At 41.1% G+C, this 12,197-nt stretch overlaps 2 protein-coding genes across 2 annotated transcripts; both read right to left on the bottom strand.

Annotated features, from left to right (window-relative positions):
- Positions 1-359: 359 nt before the first annotated feature.
- LOC141797529 (extracellular calcium-sensing receptor-like) lies at positions 360-4,351 on the bottom strand. The gene is made up of 12 exons (XM_074678986.1): positions 4,098-4,351; positions 3,545-3,736; positions 3,310-3,394; positions 3,027-3,206; positions 2,613-2,801; positions 2,292-2,530; positions 2,036-2,249; positions 1,725-1,934; positions 1,513-1,636; positions 1,223-1,416; positions 866-1,147; positions 360-782 (listed from the first exon to the last, which is right to left on the bottom strand). Exons 1-12 carry the CDS (start codon positions 4,349-4,351, stop codon positions 360-362), a joined length of 2,586 nt encoding a protein of 861 aa, XP_074535087.1.
- A 3,472-nt stretch (positions 4,352-7,823) lies between these two features.
- Positions 7,824-11,696, bottom strand: LOC141797863 (extracellular calcium-sensing receptor-like). Its single transcript, XM_074679550.1, has 11 exons — positions 11,443-11,696; positions 10,860-11,092; positions 10,666-10,760; positions 10,376-10,555; positions 10,068-10,256; positions 9,491-9,985; positions 9,189-9,398; positions 8,977-9,100; positions 8,687-8,880; positions 8,330-8,611; positions 7,824-8,246 (listed from the first exon to the last, which is right to left on the bottom strand). The coding sequence occupies exons 1-11, from the start codon at positions 11,694-11,696 to the stop codon at positions 7,824-7,826; spliced, it is 2,679 nt and encodes an 892-aa protein (XP_074535651.1).
- Between the last annotated feature and the right edge of the window lie 501 nt (positions 11,697-12,197).

The raw sequence follows: 12,197 nt of genomic DNA, 5'->3' as shown, positions 1-12,197 counted from the left end.
AATAGTTTAACTTATTTAGAGTTTTATATGGAACACCTTTCACTCTTCTAAAGTCACTTGAATTTGTCAGCCAAAAGTGAAGACACACATCATCAGAACAAATATTCTCACATTTTATTAAATATTGAAAATAAACTATCAACTCAAGTCTAGTTTAGTAAGTTATAATAGGGTGCAAATTGTTGTACAACAGTAAAACAGAAATTACACACTTTATTGTATGTATATATTAAAGTTTCCTACATTTGTACTAAAGTCACATTTCTGTGTCATAACAGTGATAGTATATAATAAGGTGAAAATTGGAGGCATACTTGGCAAATTTAACATGTCTAATGCTCTTGTCAGAACTATCCCCACTATCTTGCCATCAGGTGTTTCTTTGTGTTCATCTCAGGCCTCAAAAGAATAATAAAACATTTGGGGGCAAACATGCACAGCAGTAAGCCATAGCTGGAGGCCAGGATTGCAAAGACTTCCACAGCCACAACATACTTCCCAGAAGAGCTGACATAAGCGGGAACAAAAGCCACCCAGACAGCACAGAAAATCAGCATGCTGAAGGTGATCAGTTTGGCCTCATTGAAGTTGTCAGGAAGTTTACGAGCAAGAAAAGCCAAGAGGAGGCAGGTGCAGGCCAGCAGGCCAATATAGCCAAGAACCAGAGAGAAGCCCACAACAGAGGCCATGGCACACTTAAGAATGACCTTTGACCCCTGGAAACCCAGATCACGACTAGGTTCTGGTGGGCTGAGGAACAACCACGTGGCACAGATAATGACCTGCATAAAAAGAGTGTATATTCAACTGCTGTTATGTATAACTATGTTGAGCACACAAAATTAAGAGAATGCATCTTACCCACCTGTATACAGGTAAAGAGGAGGACACTTCCTCTCTGCTTATTCGGACCAAACCACTTCATCAAACCTTCAGCACCAGGCCGAGCTGAGCGGAAAACTGCCAAAACCACAAGAGTTTTGACCAAGAGACAGGAAACACAAAGTACAAAGCTGATCCCAAAAGCTGCCTGCTGGAAGCGACAGGACCAGACTGATGGACGACCAATGAACACCAGTGAGCACAAGAAGCAGAGCTTCAGAGACACAAGAAGCAGGAAGCTCAGCTCGGAATTGTTGGCTCGTACCTGGAGATAAATAAGGGTAACAGTTCATGTGCATGTTTTTATTACTTGTGTCTTACTGTGCTATGAGATTCTTACCATAGGTGTGTGACGGTAGTACAGAAACACCACAAATACAGCTGATGTCACTGCAGCACCAGAGACAGCTGCTGTAGTCAGAGTTATGCCCAAAGTTTCATTAAAGGAAAGGAAGTCCAGCTGTCGAGGGATGCAGGCCGTTCTTTCAGCATTGGACCAGAACTCTGATGGACATTGCTCACAATGAAGAGAGCCTGAGGAAATGAAAAACAAGCTTTTGAGTAAATGGAGCCAGTGAATGGAGTTGCAAAATTAGCTTCTGTTATGTTGTTTCACACAGATGCACGAACCAGTTGTATTACTAAACTCTCCATCAGTGCATGGGATACAATCAAAACAGCAGAGAGGCTCTCCTTTCCGGTTGGCCTTTCTGGTACCTGGAGGGCAGCTCTCACTGCACACTGACTCAGGAACCTAAACCCAAAATGACAAAGCTTAACCCACATCAATTCAATAATTTCAGAAGTAAGTGTTGTATTTTTTGGTTCTTTTGCCTGAGGACCTGACTGGATCCTGTACTCCACTGAATTGCTGACTCATTGAGATGGAGGTTGAACTCATCCACACCACCAACCAGGACAAGTTTCAGTGACCCCTCAGGAGTTTTCTGCCAGTTGACAAGGTCATACTTTGCTGGGATGTCAGCACCTTGGAAGGAAAATCTTTCCCCATGTGGTGTGGTGACATTCACTTGTTTTAAATGCTGTAACAGCTGAAAATATCAAAGTTAAAGAAAGTGTCAATGCTGTTCATTCTGTGTACTTTAAATGCATTGGGAAAAGCAAAAATAATTTTGCAGTTAACATAGTTTACCTCTTTGGGCTTGATGTGTATAGAGGAGGTGCACTTGTTGGTATTATCTCTACCACAGTACAGGAGACTGTGGAGCGCATGGGCAGCTGCATAAACAGCAAGGTAGACATTGTACTCTACCCTTAACCTAGAAGTGTCAGTAAAGTGATTCTGCACATTCTTCAGGGACTCTGTTCCACTACAGGGAGGCAAAGCACTTTTCAGGAGAGACTTGCTGAATGAAGGAGTAGAAACATTTGATGGCTGGTCGGTTGACAAGTGAATTGTAGTGAGAGGATTGCATCCAAACTGCTTCTGCCAGAACTCTCCTAAAAAAGCATCATGAGGACGATGAGTTGGGTGCAACCTCCTCAGATAATTTTCAAACCCAGGTATGGCTGAACTTCGAATGGCCACACCAAGAACACCACCTGCTACTTGTGAAATGGTTTCATCTTGCAGAAGATCGTCACTGGTACTCCAGGCTTCACTGGCCAGAAACTGTCTGTCAGTCACCTGTGTAAAGCATTTTGGTTTTAGAAAACACCTCTTTCTTTGAAAGTAAACCACTTCATTGATTATCTTTGCAGGTGCTCACGTTTCTCCTGGCTAGTTCCAGAAGCAGTTTCTTCACTTCAGTGTACCAGCAAATGATCAGAATCACCCTCGCAGTTGAAGCTTGAATTGTGAGTGCTGAACGTTTTGCATCAGCCACAATAGTTTCTGCCTTAAGGGTTTCAATGAACTCCAAACACAGTCCTTTTCCCTGAATCTCTCTTTGAAATACCTAGAATTTAGAAATCCAACACATAATTAGTAAAGATATACACAAACACTGTTTTAAACTTGATATATGAGTGTTTCAGGTATTGCTTCAATAAAAACATACACCTGTATGACCAGATTTAGAATTTGAAAATAGAACCATCATTTGTCGAAATATGCAGTACTATTCCATTTTTTAACTAGATATTGTTTAAGGTCATGCCATGGCTTCAACAAAAACATACACCTGTATGGCCATGTGGCCATAATCGTTGTTTGACACCACTGCTCCAATCCAAGTCCAGTTGAAGCGTAAGGCCAGCTGTGCCAGGGCCCAAGCTTGATAGGTATCACTGGGTATGATTCTGAAGAAATTTGGGTATTTCAACCTGTCACTGAGACAGGGACAGCTCGCCAAGTAGCTGATCTGAAAGAAAGAGAGGAAAAAGATTTTTCACCCTATTTTGGCTGGAATAATATCACCAAGAAACAATATCAGAGAGTTTTATTTCCGAGATAACTAAACTCACGATTGGCACAGACAGTGGCCCAAGGGTGTTGGACATTATTATGCCTGTAGTCGATGAGGAAGCAGCAATAAGCACAGGAACATGCCAACCACTGCCTGTAGATATAGACATACGATTACCAACCCCTCTGCACACTAAGACATTGTTTTTTTGTGATTTCAAATGTTAACACCATGCTGAGTGATATCAAGTACCTGGTCTCCCTGCAGATTGTTCATAAAAGGTGAAAGGAAAGGCTGTTAAGTTGCAGCTCTGTGCATCTCCCCCAACAAGTGACATTGCACTCTGCAGAGCCCAGGGGTATAAAGAGCAGGTATCAAGGACGCGGTAACCAAGCTTCAGTCCTGGAAGCAGGGTTTTGTTACGATTGATCTCCTCCACAGCAAACACCATTGCATAGGAGTACTTCAACGGCTCTAGTTCCAAACTTGGGTCATAGGAGAAAAGGAAATTGAAAATATAATGTTAAATTATCAGTCTATAAATTAAAGATTATAAGACACAAGATAATGTCCAAAATTCTGTGCAACAAACACAAATGTGTACAAGTTACATCTTTTGTAATAAAAGTAAATAAAAACATGTTGATCCAAATGAAAATAAAATCTGTGACATGATAAAACTCACTTGGCAGTAAACAGTTAGGATTACACACTGTACCTTTTGGGGTTTTCTAGAATTAAATTGTATATATTATTTAATTAAATCACATTTATTAGATAGACAATATTTTCCGTGTTCAATCAAAAAATTACAAACACTAAATGAATCTGCACACAGAGTTTTACCCAGTGCAAGGTTTGTATCGGGGTTTTGTTGTGAATCCTTGATCCATGGCTGAAGGCTTATAGTACAAATTAAAGAGTCCTCCAATGATCACATCTCCGTCCTGTGATAGACTCTTTGTATTTTGTCCACCCCAGTGAGAGCACATTGTTGCCTGAACCACCTCCAGCCCCGGCTGTGCACCTAACACACCCAAAAGCAGCAGGCTGAGGGCTGACGGGGGCCACAGAGCCAAAACCCAGGCAAAGTAAGACATGGGTACAACTGCTCTGAACTTAGAGACCACAGACACACACACACACACACACACACACACACACACACACACAGACAAAGAGATACATACACATTAAAGCGTCTTGAATACAAGAACATACAAAAACAGGAAGTGCAGTTATTTAAGTCAGTAAATAACCCAACTCACCTCAAACCTGCATTAGTGAAATTTATAAGGAGCACATTTTGGGGGTTAAAAAATGAGAAAAATGTTATAAGTCATTTAAACAGGCCCAGCTAATTAAATTAAACGTCAAGTGTAACTTTACAACCTTGTTTCAGTTTCCTGTAAAGAGAGATACAACTTTAGAAACAGATGTGTTACTAGTCTTAAAGCTCCTTTTCAACTCTGAACACGGTACCTTATCTCAAGTATCTCCCCTCCTTTTCTGAACAAGGGATGTCTTCAAGCTAATATTAATAACACCTGTAAAGCACTTTACAAAGGAAGTAGACACCAGCAGCTTGCAGCACACAAGTGTCACAGTGTCAGTAAAAAAACACTGCCCCCAAGTGATTGGCAAATATGATGTTAGCAGCAGGGGAAAAGGTCTCCAGACATCAAAAATGCACTCTCACTCCAATTACCCAAAAACTTTTCAATCCAGTTTATTTTTAGGGTGCTATGGAAAATTTTGAGTGAAGAAGCATGCTTTATTTGTGACCTTTTCTTTGCTACTGTATATATATATATATATATATATATATATATATATATATATATATATATATATATATATATATATATATATATATATATATATATATATATTTTTTTTTTTTTTTTTTTTTTTTTTTTTTTTTTTTTTTTTGCACTTGTTGCAATGACAAATAAAGTTCTATTCTATATCAAACATCCCTACTAGCTGATGATGTTGTGTCAATGTGGACAGACAACAGAGGTGCATCTCTGACATTTAGAGGTGGTGCAACTAAAGCAAAATAAACCATTAACACAGAACCTGCTCCAAGAACAGATTTCACCTCCTTCATAAATGTAATTGTTGAGGGTAGTGACATACCCAACATGCTTGACTCAGGTGCCACCACTTCATGTAGTAGTGAGGAGATCCAAATGTCAATTTCAGCTAGGTCTTTAAAGACCTATCAAGAAGAGGGTCATCATCTCAGAAGCAGTGGCTGGTAGAAGTTTGGATACCTTGTGCAAATAGGCCCTATCCTAAACTCAGGTCTGAGACATTGAGTTACAAAGTACAAGTCACTAGAAACGTTAGCCAAGGCCTCATACAGGGTTGTGACTTTTGAACTCCTCGTGATGTGATTTTGAACATGGGGAAAGGACTGTGCTATGTTGGTGATAAAGTTTTGCCCCTGCTTAGAAAAGCATGCTAGCACCCACTAGTTACACAGCACAAATAACAGAGAACATCACTGTTCCCCACACTGTGAGTTGATCTGCAAAGTTGCTCCGATTTCTTCTCCTGCCAATGTAAGCATCCCTAGCAGCTTAAGTGGCTGTCTGGACGTGGGGGGAACTGCAACTGCACACACACTTTCCACAGCTGAAAATGAATGTACTCATTATAAACTCTAAACAAAGTCATGTGGTTCTTTCTTCGGGTATATAGTTTGGACAGTTTACCATGGTATTTAACAATGAGGTCATTCACGATTTAGCGTTTGTAAAATAGCTCCTGTCCTATCCAGTCTGCCACACAAACAACTAAACTGCCATATCATGTAAAGTGTGGAGATATGACCATTTCAGAGAAGTCTGACCTACACAGCTTGCTTGCATCTTATCAGGATGTGTTTAGCAAACACATCACAGACCCTAGTGATACAGACCATAGACTATAAAGAAAAATGGGCGTCATCTTGCTAGGCTCAAAGTGAGTTTGCCACAAAAACTGCTCCCCTTGGTGACTGACTGCAGCATTGGTCAAAAAGTTTGTACTCAGTGTTTTAGTGTTGTTTTGAAGTTAAGACAGTCAAGGTATCTGTGCTTCTTTCACGATTGTTTTCATTATTCAAACTCTTTAAGAACATCACGTCTGATGTACGATTGGATATTTGGGTTTTTATATGTGGTTAATGAAAATGATCATGAAAAAAAAAGACAAGAAGCTGCCAGCTTTGGGTCAAGGAAACCCCTGGTTTTTATGGTGGGGGTGTCCTGTGGGGCAATGGAAAAAATACATTGCCTATATACACTCACCGGCCACTTTATTAGGCACACCTTGCTAGCACCGGGTTGGACTCCCTTTTGCCCTCAGAACTGCCTTAATTCTTTGTGGCACAGATTCAACAAGGCACTGGAAAGATTCTTCAGAGAGTTTGGTCCATATTGACATTATAGCATCACGCAGTTGCTGCAGATTTGTCAGCTGAACATCCATGATGAGAACCTCCTGTTCCTCCACATCCCAAAGGCGCTCTATTGGACTGAGATCTGGTGACTGTGGAGGCCATTTGAGTGCCATTTCAGTGCCACGTTCAAAGTCACTTAATTTACCCTTCTTCCCCATTCTGATGCTCGGTTTGAACTCAAGCAGATCGTCCTCACCATGCCTATGTGCCTAAATGCATTGGGTTGGACAGGTGTGCCTAATAAAGGGGCTGGTGGGTGTACATGCCAGCTGACTTGTTTTCTTGCCCTCCTCTGTGCCAAATCATGTAACTCCTTTTTCTTATAAGCAGACAGGATGGTATTTTGGTGGCCATGGTTTGATAAAGGGATATAGAGAATAACATCCATCCAATACATTATAGAAACAGCATTTCATTTTACAATGATATGCTTAAATTATTGATGATTAAATTAATATAAGAGATAAATGGTTGTGTAGAAAAGGCCCTGGATCATAAGCCACACCCCATGACAGACTGTAATGTCACGGCCGACGAGCAGTGTTGGAGTTGCTTCGTAGCTGCAGTGAGCATCGCTGTTTGGACTTGTGCCTGTTCCTGTGTTTAAGTCAGTGTGGACTCTTTTGGGTTTATGTGCGTCCATGCAACTAATCACATAACTACAAATAACTCAGATACAAGAGTCCTTTGAGATGTTGCACCTTCAGAAAGGAAAATAAAGACAAGTAAATGCATCAAGGGTCCTGCCTCCTACATTCTGACCGATGTACCACAGTGAATGCCCATCCCACGAACCGCAAATACAGTCCTTTAAACCTTCCTCCATTACAGGTTGCACATAGAAATAAAGACATATGAGATCAGAACAAATATTCCCATTTTTTATTAGATATTGAAAATAAACAATCAAGTTGATTCTGGTTTAGTAAACACTAATAAGGTGCAAATGTTTGTGCAACAGTAAAACCTTCTGTATAATGTATCCATATGTTTATGTTTCCTACATTTGTACTAAAATCATATTTCTGTGTCATAACAGTGATAGTTTATAATTAGGTGAAATTTGGGGGCACACCTAGCATAATTTAACATGTCAAATGCTCTTGTCAGAACTATCCCTACTATCTTGCCATCAGGTGTTTCTTTGTGTTCATCTCAGGCCTCAAAAGAATAATAAAACATTTGGGGGCAAACATGCACAGCAGTAAGCCATAGCTGGAGGCCAGGATTGCAAAGACTTCCACAGCCACAACATACTTCCCAGGTGAGCTGACATAGGCAGGAACAAAAGCCACCCAGACAGCACAGAAAATCAGCATGCTGAAGGTGATCAGTTTGGCCTCATTGAAGTTGTCAGGAAGTTTACGAGCAAGAAAAGCCAAGAGGAGGCAGGTGCAGGCCAGCAGGCCAATATAGCCAAGAACCAGAGAGAAGCCCACCACAGAGGCCATGGCACACTTAAGAATGACCTTTGACCCCTGGAAACCCAGATCACGGCTAGGTTCTGGTGGGCTGAGGGACAACCATGTGGCACAGATAATGACCTGCATACATAGAGAACATATTCAACTGCTGTTATTTATCATAAGACTAGGTAAACATGATTAATGGAACGCATCTTACCCACCTGTATACAGGTAAAGAGGAGGACACTTCCTCTCTGCTTACCCGGACCAAACCACTTCATCAAACCTTCAGCTCCAGGCCGAGCTGAGCGGAAAACTGCCAAAACCACAAGAGTTTTGACCAAGAGACAGGAAACACAAAGTACAAAGCTGATCCCAAAAGCTGCCTGCTGGAAGCGACAGGACCAGACTGATGGACGACCAATGAACACCAGTGAGCACAAGAAGCAGAGCTTCAGAGACACAAGAAGCAGGAAGCTCAGCTCGGAATTGTTGGCTCGTACCTGGAGATAAATAAGGGTAACAGTTCATGTGCATGTTTTTATTACTTGTGTCTTACTGTGCTATGAGATTCTTACCATAGGTGTGTGACGGTAGTACAGAAACACCACAAATACAGCTGTTGTCACTACCACACCAGAGACAGCTGCTGTAGTCAGAGTTATGCCCAAAGTTTCATTAAAGGAAAGGAAGTCCAGCTGTCGAGGGATGCAGGCCGTTCTTTCAGCATTGGACCAGAACTCTGATGGACATTGCTCACAATGAAGAGAGCCTGGGGAAATGAAAAACAAGCTTTCGAGTAAATGGAGCCAGTGAATGGAGTTGCAAAATTAGCTTCTGTTATGTTGTTTCACACAGATGCACGAACCAGTTGTATTACTAAACTCTCCATCAGTGCATGGGATACAATCAAAACAGCAGAGAGGCTCTCCTTTCCGGTTGGCCTTTCTGGTACCTGGAGGGCAGCTCTCACTGCACACTGACTCAGGAACCTAAACCCAAAATGACAAAGCTTAACCCACATCAATTCACTAATTTCAAAAATAAATGTTGTATTTTTTGATTCTTTTGCTTGAGGACCTGACTGGATCCTGTACTCCACTGAATTGCTGACTCATTGAGATGGAGGTTGAACTCATCCACACCACCAACCAGGACAAGTTTCAGTGACCCCTCAGGAGTTTTCTGCCAGTTGACAATGTCGTACTTTGCTGGGATGTCAGCACCTTGGAAGGAAAATCTTTCCCCATGTGGTGTAGTGACATTCACTTGTTTTAAATTCTGCAACAGCTGAAAATATCAGAAAGTGTCAATGCTGTTCATTCTGTGTACTTTAAATGCATTGGAAAATCAAAAATAATTTTGCAAATAACATAGTTTACCTCTTTGGGCTTGATGTGTATAGAGGAGGTGCACTTGTTGGTATTATCTCTACCACAGTACAGGAGACTGTGGAGCGCATGGGCAGCTGCATAAACAGCAAGGTAGACATTGTACTCTACCCTTAACCTAGAAGTGTCAGTAAAGTGATTCTGCACATTCTTCAGGGACTCTGTTCCACTACAGGGAGGCAAAGCACTTTTCAGGAGAGACTTGCTGAATGAAGGAGTAGAAACATTTGATGGCTGGTTGGTTGAAAAGTGAATTGTAGAGAGAGGATTGCATCCAAACTGCTTCTGCCAGAACTCTCCTAAAAAAGCATCATGAGGACGATGAGTTGGGTGCAACCTCCTCAGATAATTTTCAAACCCAGGTATGGCTGAACTTCGAATGGCCACACCAAGAACACCACCTGCTACTTGTGAAATGGTTTCATCTTGCAGAAGATCGTCACTGGTACTCCAGGCTTCACTGGCCAGAAACTGTCTGTCAGTCACCTGTGTAAAGCATTTTGGTTTTAGAAAACACCTCTTTCTTTGACAGTAGACCACTTCATTTACAATCTCTGCAGCTGCTCACGTTTCTCCTGGCTAGTTCCAGAAGCAGGTTCTTCATTTGAGTGTACCAGCAAATGATCAGAATCACCCTCGCAGTTGAAGCTTGAATTGTGAGTGCTGAACGTTTTGCATCAGCCACAATAGTTTCTGCCTTAAGGGTTTCAATGAACTCCAAACACAGTCCTTTTCCCTGAATCTCTCTTTGAAATACCTAGAATTTAGAAATCCATAACATCATTTGTAAAAATATCTATTTTATGCAATCAATCTTTTAACTGGATATTTGTGTTATTTTTTAGGTCATCTAAGTGCTTCAACAAAAACATACACCTGTATGGCCAGATGACCATAGTCATTATTCTCCACCACTGCTCCAATCCAAGTCCAGTTGAAGCGTAAGGCCAGCTGTGCCAGGGCCCAAGCTTGATAGGTATCACTGGGTATGGTTCTGAAGAAATTTGAGTATTTCAACCTGTCACTAAGACAGGGACAGCTCGCCAAGTAACTGATCTGAAAGAAAGAGAGGAAAATTATTATTTTTTTACACATTTTTTGCTGGAATAGAATAGAATAATGTAAAAACAACAGCAGAGTTTTATTTCTGAAGTAACTCAACTCACGATTGGCACAGACAGTGGCCCCAGGGTGCTGGACATTATTATGCCTGTCGTAGATGAGGCAGCAGCAATGAGCACAGGAACATGCCAGCCACTGCCTGTAGATATGGACATATGATTACCAACCCCTCTGCACACTAAGACATTGCTTTTCTGTGATATCAAATTTTAATGCCATGCTGAGTGATATCAAGTACCTGGTCTCCCTGCAGATTGTTCATAAAAGGTGAAAGGAAAGGTTGTCAAGTTGCAGCTCTGTGCATCTCCCCCAACAAGTGACATTGCACTCTGCAGATCCCAGGGATATAAAGCACAGGTATCAAGGATGCGGTAACCCAGCTTCAGTCCTGGAAGCAGGGTTTTGTTACGGTTGATCTCCTCCACAGCAAACACCATTGCATAGGAGTACTTCAATGGCTCTAGTTCCAAACTGGGACCATGGGAGAAAGGGAAATTGAATATTAAATGTTATTACATCAGTCAATAAATTAAAGGTCAAAGTACACAAATTACTAACCAAATTTAGGTGCAACAAACACAAAAGTGTTTAGGTTACAAATTTTGACATAAGATCAATCAAATACACAAATGAAAATGAAATCTGTGACATGATTAAACTCACCTGGCAGTTTACAGTTAGTAATACACACCATACCTTTCGCATTTTCTAGAATTAAATTATATTAATTGTACAATTAAATCATTAATTAAAGAAATAACATTTTCCATGTTCAATCATAAAATGATCAACGTTAAATGAATCTGCACACAGAGTTTTACCCAGTGCAAGGTCGGTATTGTGGTTTTGTTGTGAATCCTTGGTCCATAGCTGAAGGCTTATAGTACAAATTAAAGAGTCCTCCGATGATCACATCTCCGTCCTGTAACAGACTCTTTGTATTTTGTCCACCCCAGTGGGAGCACATTGTTGCCTGAACCACCTCCAGCCCCGGCTGTGCACCTAACACACCCAAAAGCAGCAGGCTGAGGGCTGACGGGGGCCACAGAGCCAAAACCCAGGCAAGGCAAGACATGGGTACAACTGTTCTGAACTTAGAGCACACACAAACAGACATTTAAGTCGGTAAATAACCCAACTCACATCAAACAAGCATCTTTAAAATTTATACAGAGGGCATTTTTGGGGGTAAACAATTAAGAAAAAAATCATAAATGATTTCAACAGCCTGTTACCTGAACAATGTCAAGTGTAACTTCACAGCCTTGTTTTAGTGTTCTGTAAAGCGAGATAAAACTTAAGAAACAAACGTTTCACTAGCCTGACATTTTCTTTCAGACCCTGAACAACCTATCTTATCTCAAGTATCATCCCACCTTTTCTAAACAAGGGATGTCTTCATGCTAATATTTATAACACCTGTGAAGCACTTTACAAAAGAAGTCGACACCAGCAGCTCATAGCACAAAATAACACCCTGTGGAGTGACGGTGGAAAAACACTGCAAACAAGTGATTGGCACATATGGTGTTAGCAGTAGAGGCCCCTTCACTCCAATTACCAAAAAACTTTTCTG

The sequence above is a fragment of the Halichoeres trimaculatus genome, unplaced genomic scaffold (assembly GCF_033239565.1).
Source record: "Halichoeres trimaculatus isolate MK-OKI-2021-1 unplaced genomic scaffold, fHalTri1.1 fHalTri1_scaffold_9, whole genome shotgun sequence".
NCBI classification, from domain to species: domain Eukaryota; kingdom Metazoa; phylum Chordata; class Actinopteri; order Labriformes; family Labridae; genus Halichoeres; species Halichoeres trimaculatus.
Note: the sequence above shows the minus strand (reverse complement) of the source record. Positions and strands in the feature narration are given on the sequence as shown.

Excerpts from the sequence above, each read along its gene's own strand:
- LOC141797529 (XM_074678986.1), bottom strand. The coding sequence starts at position 4,351 with ATGTCTTACTTTGCCTGGGTTTTGGCTCTGTGGCCCCCGTCAGCCCTC. Across the intron at positions 3,395-3,544 it reads CAGAGCTGCAACTTAACAGC|GCATGTTCCTGTGCTTATTG; the intron begins CTTTCCTTTCAC and ends AGGCAGTGGTTG. Across the intron at positions 2,250-2,291 it reads CCTCTCACTACAATTCACTT|CAAGTCTCTCCTGAAAAGTG; the intron begins GTCAACCGACCA and ends TCCTTCATTCAG.
- LOC141797863 (XM_074679550.1), bottom strand. The coding sequence starts at position 11,696 with ATGTCTTGCCTTGCCTGGGTTTTGGCTCTGTGGCCCCCGTCAGCCCTC. Across the intron at positions 10,761-10,859 it reads ACAATCTGCAGGGAGACCAG|GCAGTGGCTGGCATGTTCCT; the intron begins GTACTTGATATC and ends CCATATCTACAG. Across the intron at positions 8,247-8,329 it reads TCCTCTTTACCTGTATACAG|GTCATTATCTGTGCCACATG; the intron begins GTGGGTAAGATG and ends CTATGTATGCAG.